This window comes from Panulirus ornatus, chromosome 13 (assembly GCF_036320965.1).
Source record: "Panulirus ornatus isolate Po-2019 chromosome 13, ASM3632096v1, whole genome shotgun sequence".
Taxonomy (NCBI): domain Eukaryota; kingdom Metazoa; phylum Arthropoda; class Malacostraca; order Decapoda; family Palinuridae; genus Panulirus; species Panulirus ornatus.
The window spans coordinates 61112642-61137739 of record NC_092236.1 but is presented as its reverse complement, the minus strand read 5'-3'; the positions used below and the strand labels follow the sequence as shown (position 1 = coordinate 61137739).

General features: G+C 39.6%; 1 protein-coding gene across 1 annotated transcript; it reads left to right on the top strand.

The window, feature by feature from the left end:
• The first annotated feature begins 394 nt into the window (after window positions 1-394).
• LOC139752968 (uncharacterized) lies at window positions 395-24868 on the top strand. The gene is made up of 3 exons (XM_071669120.1): window positions 395-588; window positions 11529-11728; window positions 24408-24868. Exons 1-3 carry the CDS (start codon window positions 410-412, stop codon window positions 24686-24688), a joined length of 660 nt encoding a protein of 219 aa, XP_071525221.1. The 5' UTR covers window positions 395-409; the 3' UTR covers window positions 24689-24868.
• Window positions 24869-25098: the final 230 nt, after the last annotated feature.

Below are 25098 nucleotides of genomic sequence, written 5' to 3'. Positions count from 1 at the left end.
CCAAGTGAAGCCAGAAGGCAGCCAAGTGAAGCCAGAAGGCAGCCAAGTGAAGGCAGAAGGCAGCCAAGTGAAGCCAGAAGGCAGCCAAGTGAAGCCAGAAGGCAGCCAAGTGAAGGCAGAAGGCAGCCAAGTTAAGCCAGGAGGCAGCCAAGTGAAGGCAGGAGGCAGCCAAGTGAAGGCAGAAGGCAGCCAAGTGAAGCCAGGAGGCAGCCAAGTGAAGCCAGAAGGCAGCCAAGTGAAGGCAGAAGGCAGCCAAGTGAAGGCAGAAGGCAGCCAAGTGAAGCCAGAAGGCAGCCAAGTGAAGGCAGAAGGCAGCCAAGTGAAGGCAGAAGGCAGCCAAGTGAAGGCAGAAGGCAGCCAAGTGAAGCCAGAAGGCAGCCAAGTGAAGCCAGGAGGCAGCCATACGAACATGGTCATCGATCAGCTGAGTTTGTTTACATCAAGCATGGCGGCCTCCTCCCCTGACAGCGACCTTGGTAGCATAGATTGTTTCCAAAATTATACAGCTCCAGAGGTATTTGTGCAAGGCCTAGCAGGACAGATCAATCAGCAGGATGTAGAGGCCATAATACGAGCGCAGAAACAAATGTAAGGGGGAGCACATGTAAACTAAACAAGTGTCAATATATAGATATTACGAAGATATATGGTATCTTTCTCGCTACTGCCAGGAAGGTCATGAGCACGAGATTGTGCTGTACTGTCATTTAAAACTCTCTTTTAATATTAAATTGTTAGTGGTACAGTCAAGAGGGTCAGTGAAAATTTGGGGTAAGTAATGATAGTACAATATTGTAAAATGTTCAAATCAAATATGTATTTTTATCGTATAAAGACTGTAAAGATCTCAATATTATGTATTCATACAAAAAACAGTTTTCTAGTTTACAGACGCCACCTCTCTAGATGACAGAAAGTAATGAAATGTTCAAAAATACATCATTACAATGAGTACAGGTGATATGGGGTGGGGGGGGGGTTTAAGGTACATCACCTGTAACTCCCTCAAGTTTTAAGTTTTCATAAAGTGTGTAAGGCTCTGAAGTAAAGTGAAATTGTGGGGAAAAAACATTCAACTTCAGTTTTGGTCAGTTTAAGGGATGCATTCATGACACCTTTGCTGAAATTTTGCATTCAGTAAATATACAGAAGAGAGGCTTATGGCAGTCCATTGTCATTTGTTTATATCATCACACATAGAGTGAGGACATTAGCAGAGTGACCAACCTGCCGATGGCTGATCAAATGCATTCACCTGGTAAATGTTTGGTTTCTGTAGAGTTTATTTGGTTCTCACGGTGGTATACAAAGTGGTTGATCCTGTAATGAAACAAGACAGCTTGCATGTAGAGAGATATGCATATTATCTTGTAGTTTGTATGCATTCCAATGAATGCCACCATTTCTTACTGTAACATTTGAATGTGTCACTCTAGGTTCTGCTAATAATTGGATGTGAGTTCAGGTGTCTGTATTAATCTTGTGAGATCTCTCCTGCACCGGGTCAGATTTTTATATCTCTTTAGACATGTGAACTCACTTTACCTGCCAAATGAAAGAGTATGGTAGAAATATGTTGAATATTTTACATTTTTCATAACAATAGGCAATGATAATGAGATCTTCAGAAATGCAGTTATTAAATGATAAAATTGCATGTGATTTTGTTTCCCTTTTTAGCAATATTATAGTAATATTATTTAATTTCACATTTTCCCTAACCTTCATGAGTTAATTGATATCAGAAAATAGTCTTAAATGACATTTAAGCTATATTCCTCTCATTGTTTCTGACAGTGGCAACAAAGATTCCATAAGAGAAAAACAAAGATATCAAACCTACAAAAGTGACATTTCTATTTTAGACTTTTACCCCTATATTATCTCTATACATTGTAATGAGGCGTTCAAGTAAATTTCGTTGTTTCCTATCACCTAGAAATGTGGTATTTTTAAAATCGAAAAGCACTGCTTCCTGATTTATCCAGTCCAGCACCAGAAAAGGTAGAACAGTCCACACAAGATCTTGTGATGCATATTTATTTTAGGTTCCTAGTTAAGGTCCTTTGGTTTGGTTAGGGGGTATTGTATAATCTTGTGGATGTGTGATATTTTGATTTATGGATGCACATGCACTAGTTCATTTATTATAACAAAAGTGTTACCAATGGATTCTTTAAACTCTGCAGAGTTGACGAAGCGTGGTTACATGTATGATCCTTCATAGTTCATATATGGTCCTTCACAGTTCATATATGGTCCTTCATAGTTCATGTATGGTCCTTCACAGTTCATGTATGGTCCTTCACAGTTCATATATGGTCCTTTACAGTTCATATATGGTCCTTCATAGTTCATGTATGGTCCTTCACAGTTCATGTATGGTCCTTCACAGTTCATATATGGTCCTTCACAGTTCATATATGGTCCTTCACAGTTCATATATGGTCCTTCATAGTTCATGTATGGTCCTTCACAGTTCATGTATGGTCCTTCACAGTTCATGTATGATCCTTCATAGTTCATGTATGGTCCTTCACAGTTCATGTATGGTCATTCACAGTTCATATATGGTCCTTCACAGTTCCTATGTGATCCTTCACAGTTCATGTATGGTCCTTCACAGTTCATATATGGTCCTTCACATTGCATGTATGATCCTTCACAGTTCATGTATGGTCCTTCACAGTTCATTTATGGTCCTTCACAGTTCATATATGGTCCTTCACAGTTCATGTATGATCCTTCACAGTTCATGTATGGTCCTTCACAGTTCATGTATGGTCCTTCACAGTTCATATATGGTCCTTCACAGTTCATGTATGGTCCTTCACAGTGTATGTATGGTCCTTCACAGTTCATATATGGTCCTTCACAGTTCATGTATGATCCTTCACAGTTCATGTATGGTCCTTCACAGTTCATGTATGGTCCTTCACAGTTCATGTATGATCCTTCACAGTTCATGTATGATCCTTCACAGTTCATGTATGGTCCTTCACAGTTCATATATGGTCCTTCACAGTTCATGTATGATCCTTCACAGTTCATATATGGTCCTTCACAGTTCATATATGGTCCTTCACAGTTCATGTATGATCCTTCACAGTTCATATATGGTCCTTCAGAGTTCATGTATGATCCTTCACAGTTCATGTATGGTCCTTCACAGTTCATATATGGTCCTTCACCATTCATGTATGATCCTTCACAGTTTATGTATGGTCCTTCACAGTTCATGTATGGTCCTTCACAGTTCATATATGTTCCTTCACAGTTCATATATGGTCCTTCACAGTTCATGTATGATCCTTCACAGTTTATGTATGGTCCTTTGCAGTTCATGTATGGTCCTTCACATTTCATGTATGGTCCTTTGCAGTTATGTATGGTCCTTCACAGCTCATGTATGGTCCTTCACAGTTCATATATGGTCCTTCACAGTTCATATATGGTCCTTCACAGTTCATGTATGATCCTTCACAGTTCATGTATGGTCCTTTGCAGTTCATGTATGGTCCTTCACAGTTCATATATGGTCCTTCACATTTCATGTATGATCCTTCACAGTTCATGTATGGTCCTTCACAGTTCATGTATGGTCCATGTAACAGTAAAGTACCAGTACAGGAGCACCACAAAAATAATTTATGGATTTAGATGAAAGCATAGTAGTGGACTCTTTATACTTTGGAAAGTTATTTGGACTAGGTAGCATGATTTTTTTATGGACTGATTTTCCCCATGAAAGTGATATGCTGGCTATGATGATCAGGTTAACTGCAAAGTAAAACTATGTGAAACACTTGTGTTTATAAGACTGAGCTTTTGAAAACAGAACCTAACAACTTGCGAGGGCCAAGATTTATCTTGATAGTATCTATTTTTTTTTTTTTCACGCTTCCTCGCAATTGTTGTGAGCGAGGTCGCATCAGGAACAGATGACTGAGCCTTAAACAGAAAATTTCTTACTTGGCTTCCTGCTGTGTTCCTTTTGGAAACTATACAAGAAGGGGGATTTCCACCCACCAGCTCCTGCCCCTCTGAGTCACCCTCTGTGACAAGCAGGGATTATTTACACAACATTCTTTTTCCCCTAACCCCAGGGATAGTGCTTAGTATTGTACTCAAAATATATCAAAGATATTGTTGTTACATTTCCTCTGCAATAGTGGTTGCATGCATTTGTAAGAAGTAATCACCCTTGGCTAACATTAAACACACTTACTGAACTGACTTTGTAGCATCTGAATGATGACTAACAAGTTTCCATTTGACATCAAAAATGCTATAGATTTGGGTTGCCAGGCTATGTGAGGGTTCTGTAGGTCCTTTTGATATCTAGAAGTGTTTCCCTTAGTTTAATGTGCATCATAGCCTTCCTCTATCAGTACCTATTATTTTGGCATAAAATGTAAGACTCCAGATCATGTTCCCGGAGTCTAGATCACTTCTACCAAGTATGAGGAGTGCAGTGTTATAGATTTCTTACAAATCCATGAGTTATTTCAGTGGTGCCCCTAAACTGGTACTTTTCTCCTGTGACTTCTTACTCCATCAGTACAAAATCCTCTTAAAGTTGTGAAGAATCTGGAGTAGCGCAAAATTGTGGAGTAAAAAGAAAATAATATTAACCATACAGAGGGTATGGATTTTAATGAAAGTGATACCAGTAAAATTCGTACACTCTGTTGTGTCAGTATAAAACAAACAAGAGTGATGCATAGAATATCCCAAACGTAATTTGCTACATTACTGTTCCTGTTGATGGCTGACAACAAATATCCTTCTGGCACCATTTTCAGATTCTGAAGAGCTTTATTTGTTGTGTAAATTAGTTTACAAATAGAACAAAGATCTGTAGAATTTCAGTAAAACGCCAGGTAAAATTATGCTATCAGTCAGCATCCTGCCTCTGGATGGTACAATGAAATGTACAACAAAATGCATATAGATCATATAACTTATGATTTATCATTTTTTGCTACACTGTGATTACTTTATATTCTTATTAGTATATTGAGGGCAAAGATGGAGGGAGAGTGATATATCTTGGTCCACATATAAAGGTCAGAGCTCAAATCGATGTAATCACAAACATTACACATTTGTTCCAGCGATTTTATGCAAAAATGTACCAATAATTTTTGTTGATTACAAGTAATTGCCTCTTTGTTTTCCCTCATTTCTCTTAGAAATGGACTCCAAATCCTGGTTTAGTTGCCAATCCTATAAAGATAATTTGCTTTTTAATCTTTGTCTGAGAGCAAAATAGCACAAACTAAAGGTTAACTTTCTGTGTGAATGGTACTGAAATATGTAAAAGGCATGTCGAATACTCTTCAATTTAGGAAAATAATTTTATCATTTATCCCTCTTGAACCTTGTATGCAAAATGATGCCGTCCATTGGATACAAAAACAAAGGTGCAAGTCCTTTTAACAAGGGAAGTTAGTTAGCACCACACAGCACACTACATGCCTATTGTACCCTGAAATGGAAGTTATGTTGTTTTTTAGATGTTTCATAAAACTTTACTTTTGTATTATATAACCCAACATTGGTTCTCATTGGTGATTGGTTCTCAGTGAATGTAGGTTTGCGGCAGGGGTGTGTGATGTCTCCATGGTTGTTTAATTTGTTTATGGATGGGGTTGTTAGGGAGGTGAATGCAAGAGTTTTGGAAAGAGGGGCAAGTATGAAGTCTGTTGTGGATGAGAGAGCTTGGGAAGTGAGTCAGTTGTTGTTCGCTGATGATACAGCGCTGGTGGCTGATTCATGTGAGAAACTGCAGAAGCTGGTGACTGAGTTTGGTAAAGTGTGTGGAAGAAGAAAGTTAAGAGTAAATGTGAATAAGAGCAAGGTTATTAGGTACAGTAGGGTTGAGGGTCAAGTCAATTGGGAGGTAAGTTTGAATGGAGAAAAACTGGAGGAAGTAAAGTGTTTTAGATATCTGGGAGTGGATCTGGCAGCAGATGGAACCATGGAAGCGGAAGTGAATCATAGGGTGGGGGAGGGGGCGAAAATCCTGGGAGCCTTGAAGAATGTGTGGAAGTCGAGAACATTATCTCGGAAAGCAAAAATGGGTATGTTTGAAGGAATAGTGGTTCCAACAATGTTGTATGGTGGCGAGGCATGGGCTATGGATAGAGTTGTGCACAGGAGGGTGGATGTGCTGGAAATGAGATGTTTAAGGACAATGTGTGGTGTGAGGTGGTTTGATCGAGTAAGTAATGTAAGGGTAAGAGAGATGTGTGGAAATAAAAAGAGCGTGGTTGAGAGAGCAGAAGAGGGTGTTTTGAAATGGTTTGGGCACATGGAGAGAATGAGTGAGGAAAGATTGACCAAGAGGATATATGTGTCGGAGGTGGAGGGAACAAGGAGAAGTGGGAGACCAAATTGGAGGTGGAAAGATGGAGTGAAAAAGATTTTGTGTGATCGGGGCCTGAACATGCAGGAGGGTGAAAGGAGGGCAAGGAATAGAGTGAATTGGATCGATGTGGTATACCGGGGTTGACATGCTGTCAGTGGATTGAATCAGGGCATGTGAAGCGTTTGGGGTAAACCATGGAAAGTTGTGTGGGGCCTGGATGTGGAAAGGGAGCTGTGGTTTCGGGCATTATTGCGTGGCAGCTAGAGACTGAGTGTGAACGAATGGGGCCTTTGTTGTCTTTTCCTAGTGATACCTTGCACACATGAGGGGGGAGGGGGAAGGTATTCCATGTGTGGCGAGGTGGCGATGGGAGTGAATGGGGGCAGACAGTGTGAATTGTGTGCATGGGTATACATGTATGTGTCTGTGTATGTATATATATGTGTACATTGAGATGTATAGGTATGTATGTTTGCATGTGTGGACGTGTGTGTGTATACATTGTGTATGGGGGTGGGTTGGGCCATTTCTTTCGTCTGTTTCCTTGCGCTACCTTGCAAACGCGGGAGACAGCGACAAAGCAAAATAAAATATAATAAAATAAAATATTTTCCCCTCTTCCCAATAACCTTCCTCACTATTTGTTTATTTATTAGTGAATAAGATATGATAGTGCAAATGAAACAAATATTTATCTTTATACAAAAGGATGATTACATGAGAGGAGAACAAATATCCAGGAACTTGAATATAGAAATGCACCTTTGAATTACTAAATGATCACAGACACACGTTCAAGCTCTGGGATATTTGTTTTGTGATATTGAAATTTTTGTTTGGTTTGAAAATAAGAAATTAAGAGTATGATTTGAAATTTGAGCACCGTAGCACTTATGTACTCATTATAGTGCATAGAATGAGTGTCCTTGTAAAGATACATGACTGTTGAGTTCCTTGCCCCCGATGTCATAATTGAGACATATGCCCTGCCCCTTGCTTCTGATGGTTGTTGTCTCATCTGCTTTATCCCTTGCTTCTGATGGTTGGTTCAACATCTTCCATATCACTTGCTTCAGATGGGTGTTGCCACATTTGTCATACCCTTTACTGTTAATGGTTATTGCCACATTTGCTGTACCCTTTGCCTCTGATGGTGGTTGTTACCTGACTTAGGAGCATTAAGGTGGTACCCAGAACCGTCTTACACCTTCCATGTTAGGATTGCTGGTCTTTCTGTTCCATCAAAACAGGATAACTTGGCTAGTCTTGCCATCTTCTCTTTACAGGTAACCATACACTGACTCAAATCTCAATAATTTTCTTCTCAGAAGTTCACTTGCCATCTGGCTGCACAACTGCTTGTATATATAATCATGATACAATCTAACAAACCTATGGCCCTAAGTAACCAGCATCATGGGTGCTAAGATTCTCCAGGTTCCCACTTGACTCTACTGCCAGTGAGAGGTAGGCCTCAGACAGTAGTAGCTGTGCCCCTCCCATAACCTTTCCCACTCTGATAGACCTGCCTGTTTTTCTATTCACTATACCAACTTTTTTGGTCTTTAGGAATCACTCTTCTGTTGAATACCATCTGTCTAGTACCTCTTCTAATATCTTACCTCTGTCTAAGACCCACTTAACCAGTGAATTTCTCACCAGCCCCTTTCTCTTATCCAGTTATAATCTCCACTCACATTTCTACTTCAAAGATGATATCTGTGCTTATTTCATCATTAACACATCTGTTGCATGTGTTGAGGACCTTGAGTCCCAGACTTTAATGTTATATGGCTCAGTGTCTCTATCCCAACAACCATGTTCTTTTTCCTTTTTTTTTTGTTCACTTATTGCTCTTCTAACTCTATGATTGTTATATATTTCTTCAACTTTAAACTCTTGCCATAGGGTCATGATATCCTCTCACATGCATGCAAGCCAAGAACCTCTCCCCATGGGGGGTTTCTGCACTCACCAGTGGGGAATGTTGAATTCCTCCCATACAGATGGTGGGAAGGATTGAAACCCTCACGTTCTCCATCCTCAACGATCTAGAGCAATTTATCACCCACCTCACCTATATTCCTGATGTTGTGAACACTTCTTATATTCAGGATCTGTGTTTATTCTATAGTCCTCCATCCTGTAGTTACACAGTCTTGCCCCTTCTTGGTTCATCTGACCACACTCTCATAAATGTATCTATTTCAACAGCTCCTCCCCCTCCAGTAGCAAAGCTAACTGGAATAACTTGCAAAAATTCTTTTTTTACTTTCCTTTGATGAATTATTACAAAAATTTGTTTTTGACTTCCCTTGGATAAATTACTTTTACGTGATGATGTTTCTGTCTCCACCAAATACATAGCGGAGGCTATTGTTGTAGGAATGGAAGCATTTATCCCGTCTTCCTTCAAGCCAACCTCTTTGTCCAATCCTTTGTTCAACTGTTCCTGTTTTGAGGCCATTCAGAAAAGGGATCAGGCATTTCAGGCTTGGAAAAACTCTCCTTCCTCTGAATCCCATTCAGCATTTATCACTGCCCATGATCATTGCAAGTAATTATCCACCAGGCAAAGCATTCCTTTGTTCAAAGGAAGGGTAGTAACTTATCCTCTTCATCCACTGATAGGTTGTTTTTGGTCTTTAGCTAATGGCATCACTAGCAACAACTGTCGCTTCACCTCTCCTTTACTTTTCCATTGTGACAGTACTGTAGCTGTCTCTCCCACAGACAAAGCAACTCTCTTTGGTTATCTTTTCCCCTCTAATTCTGTATCAGATGATTAACATTCCTTTGCTCCCTGATGTTCCTCTTACTAATCATATTCCCCTCCCTGTAAACTCTTTTCAAACTGTTCAGAAAGTGTTTTTCTCTTTAGATGCAAGCAAGGCTTATGGTCCTGATAGCATCCATCCCTATGTACTGAAAGAGTGTGCCACTGAACTTGCACCTGTGCTTGCTCATTTGTTTTGTTTCTGTTTGAAAATAGAAATTTTCATGCTTCTTGGAAGCATGCATTGGCACATCCCATCCATAAAAAGGGTAACCAATCTAACCCCTCTAACTATTGCCTCTTGCTTTGACATCTGCCATTTCCAAAACCATTTCCAAAGTTTTTAGTTTCTCTTCAATCCCATATCCTCAGACATTTTGAATCATCTGATTAAATTTTCTGACATGAAACATTTACAGAGCCTGCTTTACAAGGAATATGAATGTCATTCAGTTTATTTCATACACATGCTGTTTTCAGTCTGAAAGTAGCTAAGTCTAGTAAGAAGTTCAGACATTTCTGTATCTATCCTGCTAATCACATTAGCCCCTGGCTTTACCTTTTTTTGTATGTTGGAGGCTTCGCTTACAAAAGTGTACATCAAGGTTATGCCTTAACTGAAGTATGGAAAGGGCAAAAGAGGAGAAATGAGAAGACGAAAAATATTTTTAGTTTTGAAGATGGAGGAAAACCTTCCTTCTCAAAAACAGTGAGTTATGGTTAATATGAAAGACATAGGGAGGTAAATAATTCCAGGACTTTGCAGTGTAGGGAAAGAAACAAATACCACAACAGCCACCCTTGAGTTGCCAACTGCCCAACAGCAATCATGTGATGCAGTAGCTTGCCAGGTATTATGTGGTCTGTCTTATGGCAGGGGTACACAAGAAGCCAGTTTTGGGGGAAAGAAACAGAAGTGATGTCTGTTGAAGGGGGAAAATGAGCCAATAGTGTGCATTGGGCATGTGGGTCACCTTTCAGGGTCAGAAAGGGAGATCCAATAAGTCAGATTGCTGTAGACTTGACTCTTTCAGGTAAATATTGTAGCACTTGAACCTCTTGAAGTGTGAGAGCAGTATTCCACACACGTGTGGATCAGTCATTTGTATTATCAGAAAAACTGTTGAGAAAAGAATTTATGGTCTGAACAGGATTCCTGTTTCTTAGAGACAGACCTAACTATTTGTGTAATGTAGGGTTTCTAAGACAGGTTAGATGTTACAATGATAATAAGTATGTTTAATATGTTGAGTTTTGGAATTACAAATCTTTCAAAAGAGACAGAAAAGTTGTGGTGGGGTTTAAAGATAGAGATGGGCAGGAAAAGGGTTTTAGAGGTGATAAACAACCAGGTTGCACCTGCGCAATGAGGATATACTGTCTAGATTTACTGTGGAAATTGTGACAAGATGAAACACAGATTGAGCAGGAGAGGATGGAATGGTTTTGAAGGAAGTGGAGGAATCCAGTGCTGAATCATCAGCATATGAGTTTATTTGGTTATCTGTTAAGAAAGAAAATCACTGATCAAAAGGAAGAAGAGTGTAGGAGACTGGGCATAATCCTGAGAGTCACTGCTGTTGATTGAAAGAAAGGGAAAGGATGATCCATTAACAATTATGGAGATGGATCAGTCCGAGAGGATACTAGATATGAGGGAATAACATGAGAGAGGAAAGCTAAAAGAGGGGAGCATGGAAAGTTGCCTCCCTTTACCCCAAACTAGCAGAAAGTGCTTTTTGTCTTTCAGTTTAAAGGCAGCCTTCTTTGTAACTTGTAGTGTAGGGGGTTTGAAAAGACTGAATAACTTTGAGCATGCCATAGTGTGATATATCTTTGTTTACTATGAAATGAAACCTTCTACCTCCCAGTTGGATGTTTGAAGGCTACACAAGATTCATGATACCTTTTATGTATTGTTTAGTTATTCCCTCTGCTTTTCACTTATTGTAGATGAGTGTATAATTACAATCTTTCTGTCATTCTTCCTATATGTCAGAACCATCATAGTTTCCTTTTTCACCATCCTTCCACTGCTATTCACATCTTCAAACAGCTCCATTCCATATTTTATGTCTTTAGTCCTGAATGGTAAAATTTCTAATGTAAGTCATCATTCTATAAAACATGAAATTATGAAGACTTTGAAAATACTTTTCTTTTTGTGAGTAGATATATCTAAACCTTATTAGTTTGTGAATTTCATTATGAAGGTTTATTTATGTTGTTTTCCCTTATAACAGTACATATGCACATTTTCTGCTTATCTTCTTGTATATGATTAAACATCAGTATTTTCATTTTTTCTTATTCTACATCAGTCTTGCTTTCATATTGTTTCATTTTAGAATATAAAGGTTAATCATGACATTTTTCTAGGTTGCAAAGGTTTGAGAAGACAAATGAGATGTTGAGCAACTGCAATTCCCTATCAGCCACACGATTTGCTCTTGCCCAGAAAGAGTTCAAGAAACACACAGCTCTTTTAGTGGACATGAAAAAGGATCTTGATAATGTTTTCAAACGTATCAGGACAATTAAGACAAAATTGTCAAACCAGTATCCAACTGCCTTTGCAGGTGTGTACTTTTTTAAATGACTTCCTTCCGAGTTATAAGACCTTTGTGTCAGAATCCAGTTACATGAGAGATTAAAGCCCTTGAACTCACTGACAGTTTGAAGTCACAAATTCCATCTCCATATATCTAAGTTAGTGCTAAGACAAATCATACACGTGTTTTATTTTTGATTTGTTACAAATGTTATCATTTCTAGTAGGTTAGGTTAGTTTCAACAACCTGTATATCTAAGCTAACTCTTCACTTACCCTCAGCTTCATTTAGTTTTCTTGTAAGCTGCTGGGCTACCCAAAGTGAGGGAAGAAAACACATGACTGATTCTTCTCAGTCACACTTATTGCATGCAAAAAGAATGATTATAATGTGTCCTAAGGACAATCTGAAATATTGGCTTGAAAATAATTTTGAAATCATTGGCTATGACTTAATCATTTCAAACCATTAGCCAGTTTCCTGCTGCCAAACCTCTCCCTTTTAACTGACATGCACTTTAGTTAAAGCACTCCTGTTTTGGTTAAATTTAAGTATCAGTAAATTTAGCAGTTCCATGAGTTACTTTATGATTTTGTATATCAATACATTTACCAGTTCTATGAGTTAGTTTATGATTTTACATACACGCATATGTACGTGTAGGAAGAGAGGAAAGTGATTGGTTCTCAGTGAATGTAGGTTTACGGCAGGGGTGTGTTATGTCTCCATGGTTGTTTAATTTGTTTATGGATGGGGTTGTTAGGGAGGTGAATGCAAGAGGGGCAAGTATGCAGTCTGTTGTGGATGAGAGAGCATGGGAAGTGAGTCAGTTGTTGTTCGCTGATGATTTATGTGAGAAACTGCAGAAGCTGGTGACTGAGTTTGGTAAAGTGTGTGAAAGAAGAAAGTTAAGAGTAAATGTGAATAAGAGCAAGGTTATTAGGTACGATAGTGTTGAGGGTCAAGTCAATTGGGAGGTAAGTTTTAATGGAGAAAAACTGGAGGAAGTAAAGTGCTTTAGATATCTGGGAGTGGATCTGGCAGCAGATGGAACCATGGAAGCGGAAGTGAATCATAGGGTGGGGGAGGGGGCGAAAATCCTGGGAGCCTTGAAGAATGTTTGGAAGTCGAGAACATTATCTCGGAAAGCAAAAATGGGTATGTTTGAAGGAATAGTGGTTCCAACAATGTTGTATGGTTGCGAGGCGTGGGCTATGGATAGAGTTGTGCGCAGGAGGGTGGATGTGCTGGAAATGGGATGTTTGAGGACAATATGTGGTGTGAGTTGGTTTGATCGAGTAAGTAATGTAAGGGTAAGAGAGATGTGTGGAAATAAAAAGAGCGTGGTTGAGAGAGCAGAAGAGGGTGTTTTGGAATGGTTTGGGCACATGGAGAGAATGAGTGAGAAAAGATTGACCGAGAGGATATATGTGTCGGAGGTGGAGGGAACGAGGAGAAGTGGGAGACCAAATTGGAGGTGGAAAGATGGAGTGAAAAAGATTTTGAGTGATCATGGCCTGAACATGCAGGAGGGTGAAACGCGGGCAAGGAATAGAGGGAATTGGATCGATGTCGTATACCGGGGTCGATGTGCTGTCAATGGATTGAATCAGGGCATGTGAAGCATCTGGGGTAAACCATGGAAAGTTCTGTGGGGCCTGGATGTGGAAAGGGAGCTGTGGTTTCGGGCATTATTACTTGACAGCTAGAGACTGAGTGTGAACGAATGGGGCCTTTGTTGTCTTTTCCTTGCGCTACCTTGCACACATGAGGGGGAGGGGGATGTTATTCCATGTGTGGCGAGGTGGCAATGGGAATAGATAAAGGCAGACAGTATGAATTATGTACATGTGTATATATGTATATGTGTGTGTATGTATATATATGTGTACATTGAGATGTATAGGTATGTATATTTGCGTGTGTGGATGTGTATGTATATACATGTGTATGAGGGTGGGTTGGGCCATTTCTTTCGTCTGTTTCCTTGCGCTACCTCGCAAACGCGGGAGACAGCGACAAAGCAAAAAAAAAAATAATAATTTATTAGATATCTGTGGTATAACTTTTGGCAAATGAGGTAGTGATAAATGGGCCAAACTCTGATGTGCACAATATCAGTCTGTATTTTTTTCTGTCAGTCCTAGTGTAATTATTTCACTACCTTTTGTGATTTTCTTTGAAAATGTTTAAGTGTGTTATTATCAGAAACAAATGCCCTTTTGGGAATTTTAGATTACAAGTCCTTTTGCTTCATTTCTAAGAATACTGACCATTTTTTCATTTATTATAACATTATGCATAACAGCTTGAGTGGATGTTCGCAGATGAGGCTATTCTTTTTTTGTTGGCACTACCTTGTTTACACAGGAAATGGCAAACAAGTCTTAAAAAATGTTATCCTTCATTCATGTTTTGTTATTTTGCTTTGTCGCTGTCTCCCGCGTTAGTGAGGTAGCTCAAGGAAACAAACGAAAGAATGGCCCAACTCACCCACATACACGTGTATATACATACATGTCCACACACGCAAATATACATACCTATACATCTCAATGTACACATATATATACACACACAGACATATACATATATACACATGTACATAATTCATACTGTCTGCCTTCATTCATTCCCATCGCCACCCTGCCACACATGAAATAACAACATCCTCCCCCTCATGTGCGCAAGGTAGTGCTAGGAAAAGACAACAAAGGCCACATTTCCTTCACACTCAGTCTCTAGCTGTCATGTAATAATGCACCGAAAACCACAGCTCCCTTTCCACATCCAGGCCCCACAGAACTTTCCATGGTTTACCCCAGACGCTTCACATGCCCTGGTTCAATCCATTGACAGCACATCGACCCCGGTATACCACATCGTTCCAATTCACTCTATTCCTTGCATGCCTTTCACCCTCCTGCATGTTCAGGCCCCGATCACTCAAAATCTTTTTCACTCCACCTTTCCACCTCCAATTGGGTCTCCCACTTCTCCTTGTTCCCTCCACCCCTGACACATATATCCTCTTTATCAATCTCTCCTCACTCATTCTCTCCATGTGACCAAACCATTTCAAAACACCCTCTTCTGCTCTCTCAGCCACTCTTTTTATTACCACACATATCTCTTACCCTTACATTACTTACTCGATCAAACCACCTCACACCACATATTGTCCTCAAACATCTCATTTCCAGCACATCCACCCTCCTCCGCACAACTCTATCCATAGCCCACGCCTCGCAACCATATAACATTGTTGGAAGCACTATTCCTTCAAACATACCCATTTTTGCTTTCCGAGATAATGTTCTCGACTTCCACACATTCTTCAACGCTCCCAGAATTTTCGCCCCCTCCCCTACCCTATGATTTACTTCCGCTTCCATGGTTCCATCCGCTGCCAAATCCACTCCCAGATATCTAAAACACTTCACTTCCTCCAGTTTTTCTCCATTCAAACTTACCTCCCAATTGACTTGTCCCTCTACCCTACTGTACCTAATAATCTTGCTCTTATTCACATTTACTCTCAGCTTTCTTCTTTCACACACTTTACCAAACTCAGTCACCAGCTTCTGCAGTTTCTCACATGAATCAGCCAACAGCGCTGTATCATCAGCAAACAATAACTGACTCACTTCCCAAGCTCTCTCATCCACAACAGACTGCATACTTGCCCCTCTTTCCAAAACTCTTTCATTCACCTCCCTAACAACCCCATCCATAAACAAATTAAACAGCCATGGGGACATCACACACCCCTGCTGCAAACCTACATTCACTGAGAACCAATCACTTTCCTCTCTTCCTACATGTACACATGCCTTACATCCTCGATAGAAACTTTTCACTGCTTCTAACAACTTACCTCCCACACCATATATTCTTAATACCTTCCAGAGAGCATCTCTATCAACTCTATCATATGCCTTCTCCAGATCCATAAATGCTACATACAAATCCATTTGCTTTTCTAAGTATTTCTCACATACATTCTTCAAAGCAAACACCTGATCCACACATCCTCTACCACTTCTGAAACCACACTGCTCGTCCCCAATCTGATGCTCTGTCCATGCCTTCACCCTCTCAATCAATACCCTCCCATATAATTTCCCAGGAATACTCAACAAACTTATACCTCTGTAATTTGAGCACTCACTCTTATCCCCTTTGCCTTTGTACAATGGCACTATGCAAGCATTCCTCCAATCCTCACGCACCTCACCATGAGTCATACATACATTAAATAACCTTACCAACCAGTCAACAATACAGTCACCCCCTTTTTTAATAAATTCCACTGCAGTACCATCCAAACCTGCTGATTTGCTGGCTTTCATCTTCCGTAAAGCTTTTATTACCTCTTCTCTGTTTACCAAATCATTTTTCCTAACCCTCTCACTTTGCACACCACCTCAACCAAAACACCCTATATCTGCCACTCTATCACCAAACACATTTAACAAACCTTCAAAATACTCACTCCATCTCCTTTTCACATCACCACTATTTGTTCTCACCTCCCCATTATCCCCCTTCACTGATTTTCCCATTTGTTCCCTTGTCTTACGCACTTTATTTACCTCCTTCCAAAACATCTTTTTATTCTCCCTAAAATTTAATAATACTCTCTCACCCCAACTCTCATTTGCCCTCTTTTTCACCTCTTGTGCCTTTCTCTTGACCTCCTGCCTCTTTCTTTTATACATCTCCCACTCATTTGCATTATTTCCCTGCAAAAGTCATCCAAATGCCTCTCTCTTCTCTTTCACTAATAATCTTACTTCTTCATCCCACCACCCACTACCCTTTCTAATCTGCCCACCTCCCATGCTTCTCATGCCACAAGCATCTTTTGCACATGCCATCACTGCTTCCCTAAATACATCCCATTCCTCCCCCACTCCCCTTACGTCCTTTGTTCTCACCTTTTTCCATTCTGTACTCAGTCTCTCCTGGTACTTCCTCACACAAGTCTCCTTCCCAAGCTCACTTACTCTCACCACTCTCTTCACCCCAACATTCTCTCTTCTTTTCTGAAAACCTCTACAAATCTTCACCTTCGCCTCCACAAGATAATGATCAGACATCCCTCCAGTTGCACCTCTCAGCACATTAACATCCAAAAGTCTCTCTCGTGCGCCTATCAATTAACATGTTATCCAATTACGCTCTCTGGCCATCCTCCTACTTACATACATATACTTATGTATATCTCTTTTTAAACCAGGTATTCCCAATCACCAGTCCTTTTTCAGCACATAAATCTACAAGCTCTTCACCATTTCCATTTACAACACTGAACACCCCATGTACACCAATTATTCCCTCAGTTGCCATTTTGGGCATCCTTCATTTTATAAGAACATTTCCTTCATTGAAAGAGATGTTTAACATTGCCACTGGTGGTTTGAAAAGGGTCTTTGAACACTTTCTGAGAACAGACAGCAGTGTGCCATCAAATCCATGTGCATCTTGTGAGTTCAGCTCCTTTTTGAGCCTCATGTAGTTGTATTTCACATTTTCATGGGAATCATCCCTCCCCCTAGTTGGTGGAAATGACAGTAATAGGTGTTGGAGAATATAGACCTTTAAAAACTATGAATTCAGATAATCATATATTGTCTCATCTATTTGTATGAATTTATCATATTATCTACATAATCCTTAACCTCACAAGTGAGTTTCTTCACATGCATGTACAAGAGGTTTTTGTAGTTCAGTGAGAGAATTTTAAACTTACAGAGTGAGATATTTTCATAACATATTTTAAAGAAACACATGAAATTAGATGGTAAAATTATGTACCATGAAAAAAATCTGTTTCTGGATTTGGAAAATATTCATGAAAGGGCAATCATGTCTGTATGATATGAACAGTGGGTGATCTTAAGCGTGGTATCCACACATGCATCATGAATATTCCTGAAGATGAAAGTAAAAATTCTGAGTTTTCGATAAATATTGTAACATATAAAATGAAAGACTGAATTGTTCAAAACAGGTTATATTTGTAATATGAAATTAATTTAGTACAACTAATTGGCTCAGCAGAGAATATTTGAATATTGATCCAAATCAAAAACATTTGAAGTTCTGAGTAAATCAGGGCTTGCAAGTTGTCAAAATGTAGCTTCAGTGAAGGGCGTAAGTGGGGAGGTGATAACAAGTAGCGGTGATGTGAGAAGGAGATGGAAATGAGTATTTTGAAGGTTTGTTGAATGTGTCTGATGACAGAGTGGCAGATATAGGGTGTTTTGGTCGAGGTGGTGTGCAAAGTGAGAGGGTTAGGGAAAATGATTTGGTAAACAGAGAAGAGGTAGTAAAAGCTTTGCGGAAGATGAAAGCCGGCAAGGCAGCAGGTTTGGATGGTATTGCAGTGGAATTTATTAAGAAAGGGGGTGACTGTATTGTTGACTGGTTGGTAAGGTTATTTAATGTATGTATGACTCATGGTGAGGTGCCTGAGGATTGGCGGAATGCGTGCATAGTGCCATTGTACAAAGGCAAAGGGGATAAGAGTGAGTGCTCAAATTACAGAGGTATAAGTTTGTTGAGTATTCCTGGTAAATTATATGGGAGGGTATTGATTGAGAGGGTGAAGGCATGTACAGAGCATCAGATTGGGGAAGAGCAGTGCGGTTTCAGAAGTGGTAGAGGATGTGTGGATCAGGTGTTTGCTTTGAAGAATGTATGTGAGAAATACTTAGAAAAGCAAATGGATTTGTATGTAGCATTTATGGATCTGGAGAAGGCATATGATAGAGTTGATAGAGATGCTCTGTGGAAGGTATTAAGAATATATGGTGTGGGAGGCAAGTTGTTAGAAGCAGTGAAAAGTTTTTATCGAGGATGTAAGGCATGTGTACGTGTAGGAAGAGAGGAAAGTGATTGGTTCTCAGTGAATGTAGGTTTGCGGCAGGGGTGTGTGATGTCTCCATGGTTGTTTAATTTGTTTATGGATGGGGTTGTAAAGGAGGTAAATGCAAGAGTCCTGGAAAGAGGGGCAAGTATGAAGTCTGTTGGGGATGAGAGAGCTTGGGAAGTGAGTCAGTTGTTGTTCGCTGATGATACAGCGCTGGTGGCTGATTCATGTGAGAAACTGCAGAAGCTGGTGACTGAGTTTGGTAAAGTGTGTGGAAGAAGAAAGTTGAGAGTAAATGTGAATAAGAGCAAGGTTATTAGGTACAGTAGGGGTGAGGGTCAAGTCAATTGGGAGGTGAGTTTGAATGGAGAAAAACTGGAGGAAGTGAAGTGCTTTAGATATCTGGGAGTGGATCTGTCAGCGGATGGAACCATGGAAGCGGAAGTGGATCATAGGGTGGGGGAGGGGGCGAAAATTTTGGGAGCCTTGAAAAATGTGTGGAAGTCGAGAACATTATCTCGGAAAGCAAAATGGGTATGTTTGAGGGAATAGTGGTTCCAACAATGCTGTATGGTTGCGAGGCGTGGGCTATGGATAGAGATGTGCGCAGGAGGATGGATGTGCTGAAAGATGTTACCAATTCGTCGTCTGGCATCCGTCTATTGATACGAGTAATACTTAAGGTAATAATCTTTTTAAACAGGTATTCAGAATCACAGGGCTTTTTGAAGCACATAAATGACAGAGCATTTGACCATTTGTCAGTTAGAACACGAGACACATGTAGACCAATTGATGAAGATGAGTGCAATTTTGGGCATCGGCTCTTATGAACATTCCTTCATTGAAAGAGGGCAGAAATGACTGTTGGTCATGTGGTAAAGGGTTTGACGTGCTGTCGTGGAGAAGAAAGCATGTGAAGGTCGGTAAACCATGGCAATTTTGTGAGTTAGATCTTTTTGGCCTATGTACATTGTATGTTCCATTTTCATTGATCTTCCTTTGGTGAAATACAGTAAAGGTGTGAGAGAATATAGTATAAAAACTATAAAAAAATATAATATAAAAAAAATAATCTACATAATCCTTAACCTCACAAGTGAGTTTCTTCACATGCATGTACAAGAGGTTTTTGTAGTTCAGTGAGAGAATTTTAAACTTACAGAGTGAGACATTTTCATAACATATTTTAAAGAAACACAAGAAATTTAGCATTGTAAAATTTATGTACCATGAAAAACAAAATTCTGTTTCTGGGATTTGGTGAAAATATATCATGAAAGGCAATCATTCTAGTATGATATGAACAGTGGGTATCTCTAAGCAGTGTATCCACACATGCATCACTGAATTTCCTGAGATGAAAGTAAAAAATTCTGAGTTTTCGTTATATTTTTAACATATACATGAACAGACTTTGAATTGATTAAAACAGGTTATATTTTGTAATATGATTTAATTTAGTACAACTATATTGCATCAGCCAGAGAATTATTTGAATATTGATCCAAATCAACAACACATTTGAAGTTTCATTGTAATCAGGCTTGCCAGTTGTCAAAATGTAGCTGAGGCAAGCCTTTTATTATGTTTCACCAGATGTGAATAATCATCGAACAAAACTGGGAACAGATGTTTGTCTTTCACTACAATCTACCACACCATTGCTATCATGGATAAAAGAGGATAGTGTTACCACCACTCATGTAGTATAGTTTTTTGTTTTTCTCATATTGATAGAATGATTATTAGACTTCTTTTATCCTGTTAAGATTGATATGATTCATACTTTATATGCATTACTTATAGATGTTTTATATACGTAAACAAAAACAGATGAATATTTGGCAGTGTCAGCATCAGTACAAATTTCTCTTGTCTGCATGATAACTGATGGTGTTATAGCCAGTGAAGGCATTTGGCATCATCTGCATCTCCATCCCAATGCATGCCCGAAACAGCCCTGATTTTGTGGTTGGAGATTTCAGTTCTCTTATTTATTTATTTATTTTAGTATACTTTGTTGCTGTCTCCCACGTTAGCGAGGTAGCGCAAGGAAACAGACAAAAGGATGGCCCAATCCACCCACATACACGTCCACACACGCACATATGCATACATATACATCTCAACGTATACATATATATATATACACACACACACATATACATATTTTTTTTTTTTTTTTTTCCAAAAGAAGGAACAGAGAAGGGGGCCAGGTGAGGATATTCCCTCAAAGGCCCAGTCCTCTGTTCTTAACGCTACCTCGCTAACGCGGGAAATGGCGAATAGTTTGAAAGAAAAGAACATATACATAAATACACATGTACATAATTCATTCTGTCTCCCCTTATTCATTCCCATCGCCACCCCGCCACACATGAAATAACAACCCCCTCCCCTGCATGTGCACAAGGTAGCGCTGGGAAAAGACAACAAAGGCCACATTCGTTCACACTCAGTCTCTAACTGTCATGTAATAATGCACCGACACCACAGCTCCCTTTCCACATCCAGGCCCCACACAACTTTCCATGGTTTACCCCAGATGCTTCACATGCCCTGGTTCAATCCATTGACAGCACATCGACCCTGGTATACCACATCGTTCCAGTTCACTCTATTCCTTGCACACCTTTCACCCTCCTGCATGTTCAGGCCCCGATCACTCAAAATCTTTTTCACTCCATCTTTCCACCTCCAATTTGGTCTCCCACTTCTCCTCGTTCCCTCCACCTCTGACACATATATCCTCTTTGTCAATCTTTCCTCACTCATTCTGTCCATGTTACCAAACCATTTCAAAACACCCTCTTCTGCTCTTACAACCACACTCTTTTTATTACCATACATCTCTCTCACCCTTTCATTACTCACTCAAACCACCTCACACCATATATCATCCTCAAACATCTCATTTTCAGCACACCCACCCTCCTCCACACATCTCTATCTATACCCCACGCCTTGCAACCATATATCATTGTTGGAACCACTATTCCTTCAAACATACCCATCTTTGCTTTTCAAGATAACGATCTCGACTTCCACGCATTCTTCAACACTCCCAGAACTTTTGCCCCCTCCCCCACCCTGGGAGATGTATAAAAGAAAGAGGCAAGAGGTCAAGAGAAAGGTGCAAGAGGTGAAAGAGAGGGCAAATGAGAGTTGGGGCGAGAGAGTATCATCAAATTTTGGGGAGAATAAAAAGATGTTTTGGAAGGAGGTAAATAAAGTGTGTAAGACAAGAGAACAAATGGGAACATCGGTGAAGGGGGCAAATGGGGAGGTAATAACAAGTAGTGGTGAAGTGAGAGGGAGGTGGAGTGAGTATTATGAAGGTTTGTTGAATGAGTTTAATGATAGAGTGGGAGATATAGGGTGTTTTGATGGAGGTGCCTCGCAACTATATAACATTGTTGGAACCACTGCTCCTTCAAACATACCCATTTTTGCTCGCATACCCATTTTTGCTCTCTGAGATAACATTCTCGCCTTCCACACATTCTTCAGTGCTCCCAGAACCTTCGCCTCCTCCCCCACCCTGTAACTCACTTCCGCTTCCATGGTTCCATCCACTGGTAAATCCACTCCCAGATATCTAAAACGCTTCACTTCCTCCAGTTTTTCTCCATTCAAACTTACCTCCCAATTAACTTGTCCCTTAACCCTACTGAACCTGATAACCTTGCTCTTATTCACATTTACTCTCAGCTTTCTTCTTTCACACGCTTTACCAAACTCAGTCACCAACTTCTGCAGTTTCTTACTCGAATCAACCACCAGCGCTGTATCATCAGCGAACAACAACTGACTCACTTCCCAAGCCCTCTCATCCACAACAGACTGCATACTTGCCCCTCTCTCCAAAACTCTTGCATTCACCTCCCTAACAACCCCATCCATAAACAAATTGAACAACCATGGAGACATAACGCACCCCTGCCGTAAACCGACATTCACTGGGAACCAATCACTTTCCTTTCTTTCTACTCGTGCACATGCCTTACATCCTTGGTAAAAACATTTTGCTGCTTCTAGCAACTTTCCTCCCACACCATATACTATTAATACCTTCCACAAAGCATCTCTATCAACTCTATCATATGCCTTCTCCAGATCCATAAATGTTACATACAAATCCATCTGTTTTTCTAAGTATTTCTCACATGCACTCTTCAAAGCAAACACCTGATCCACACATCCTCTACCACTTCTGAAATCACACTGCTCTTCCCCAGTCTGATGCTCTGTACATGCCTTTACCCTCTCAGTCAATATCCTCCCTTATAATTTCCCAGGAATACTCAAGAAACTTATACCTCTGTAATTTGAACATTCACGTTTATCCCCTTTGCCTTTGTACAATGGCACAATGCATGCATTCTGCCAATCTTCAGGCACTTCACCTTGAACCATACATACATTGAATATCCTTACCAACCAATCAACAACACAGTCACCCCCTTTTTTTAATGTTTCACTGCAATACCATCCAAATCCACCTCCTTGCTGGCTTTCATCTTCCACTAAGCTTTCACTACCTCTTCTCTGTTTACTAAACCATTTTCCCTAACCCTCTTTATATCCTATGTTTTATTTAACTTATGGTCTTTCTTTTCAATGATTTTCCATAACTCCATACATTTGTTCTTTGGTGATTTATATTTCACGCCTCCCTCTTGTCTTTTCCTTGTGGATTTAGCCACCACTAACTTGTCTTGATAAATTTCTTTATTTGTTCCATACTAGATTATAGCCTAATTTAAAGCAAAAACTTTAATGCTTGGCTTTGTTTTTTATTCATAGGTATTTCCTATTTGTCCTGGTTTCTTCCCTTCTAAGGTTTGTTTTTCTTTGCTGAGGCAGTACTGAAAGTCAAGAATTTATCCTCCAAGGTAATGATAGTTACAGCAGTGAAGCTTAGTTGCACAAGAATACCGTCAGTCATAAGGAGAACTTGAATATTCAGCTTACATTGTAATTACAGTAAAATTTTGATATCTTTTATTTAGTCACAGCCACACTTTTATATGATAGATGTTTTCCTGCCCATGCTCATTGTCTCCATGTTAGCCACTCACTCTCTTAAGTTTTTGATCTCAAAAATAAGAGTGATTAGATTTTTGTTTCTTTTCTTTTTTTTTTGGCTGAACTTAGCTCACTTATGGGCATTCAGAATGAACATTGGAACTTCCACTCCCAACTCTCTTGTAAACTCCAAAAATTTGATCCAGTCAGACTTACTATATAAAGTATATATCACTCAGGGGCCTATTTCACACACTACACCCTTCCTGCCCTGTGCTTAAACGTAATAGGTTTTATGAATTTGTAGATCTTACAAAATCTTGAATAACATGTAATGATGCTTTGAGCTCCTCTCTGGTCATCCTTGTGTACATGTTTGATTACAATTTGTGATCACTGTTTCCATTTTACCCTAATTCTTTGTAAATATGCACTTTGTTTTTACTCCTATGTATGCATATACAATACACTATCCCCTGCTTAGGCAAGGTACCAATTTATCAACCAGCCCTAAGGGAAGGGTGAGCACTATTAGGTTGCGTGTAGGCCAACTGCAACACTCAGGATTCAAACCCATATGGCCCCATGCTGACTCATTATTAGTAGAAGAGAGATGTCATTATGGAGGAGCATGTTGAGAAGTGGATATGTTTGTTGTTTATTGGAGGGTCCTCACTTGCCACTATTGTGCAGCAAATGTGTTCATATGAAGGACAGTGGAATCAACTGAAAGGTGGTGTATCCATGACTGTCATAACCTTAATTGATCTGACTGATTTGATTTTTTCTGGATTATAGCTGCTCAAGAAGATGTTTTCAAGGAAGAAGAAGAAGAGGCAGAATCTGTCAATAAGAATAAGGTATTGGATACATCGGACAGCAATAACAAGCGTACCTCAGTCTCAGGTGAGAGTGTACACAGTGGACATTCCAGTAAATCTGAACGAGTAGAGGAAATGGAACAGTCAAGTGATGGGAGCAGAGCAGATAATGAGAGACGGATGAAAAAGACTGAAAGTAGCTCTTCAGATAGCAGTAGCAGCCCGAAGCTTTCAAGTTCATCCTCTTTTGATAATTAGATGCTTAATGCATTTTATTTGTTTTAAAAATCTTAAATTCATTCACTGATAGATTATGCATTGTATTCTGTTTTGTACCTGATCTTGAATAATGGTAGTAATATAAATAAAGCACCTTGACTATATCAGTGATGGCTGTAATGTAATATTGTGCATATATTAAAATATTTCTTTTTGTCAGATGACTGTTATTTCTTTTTTACTAAAGCTGGTTGTCCTCTGGTATGAAGTTAGAAGTTGAGAAACTTGTCACCATCTACAAGTGATGATCATAATTACTTAATACTAACTATTTACTTATTACCCCAGGACTCCCTTTTATCCTTACGAATTTCCTACAGTACTCAAGAAGCTGGCCACATCCACCAGTTGGGACCATAGGGCATAAAGACTTGTCGTGTGTGTGTGTG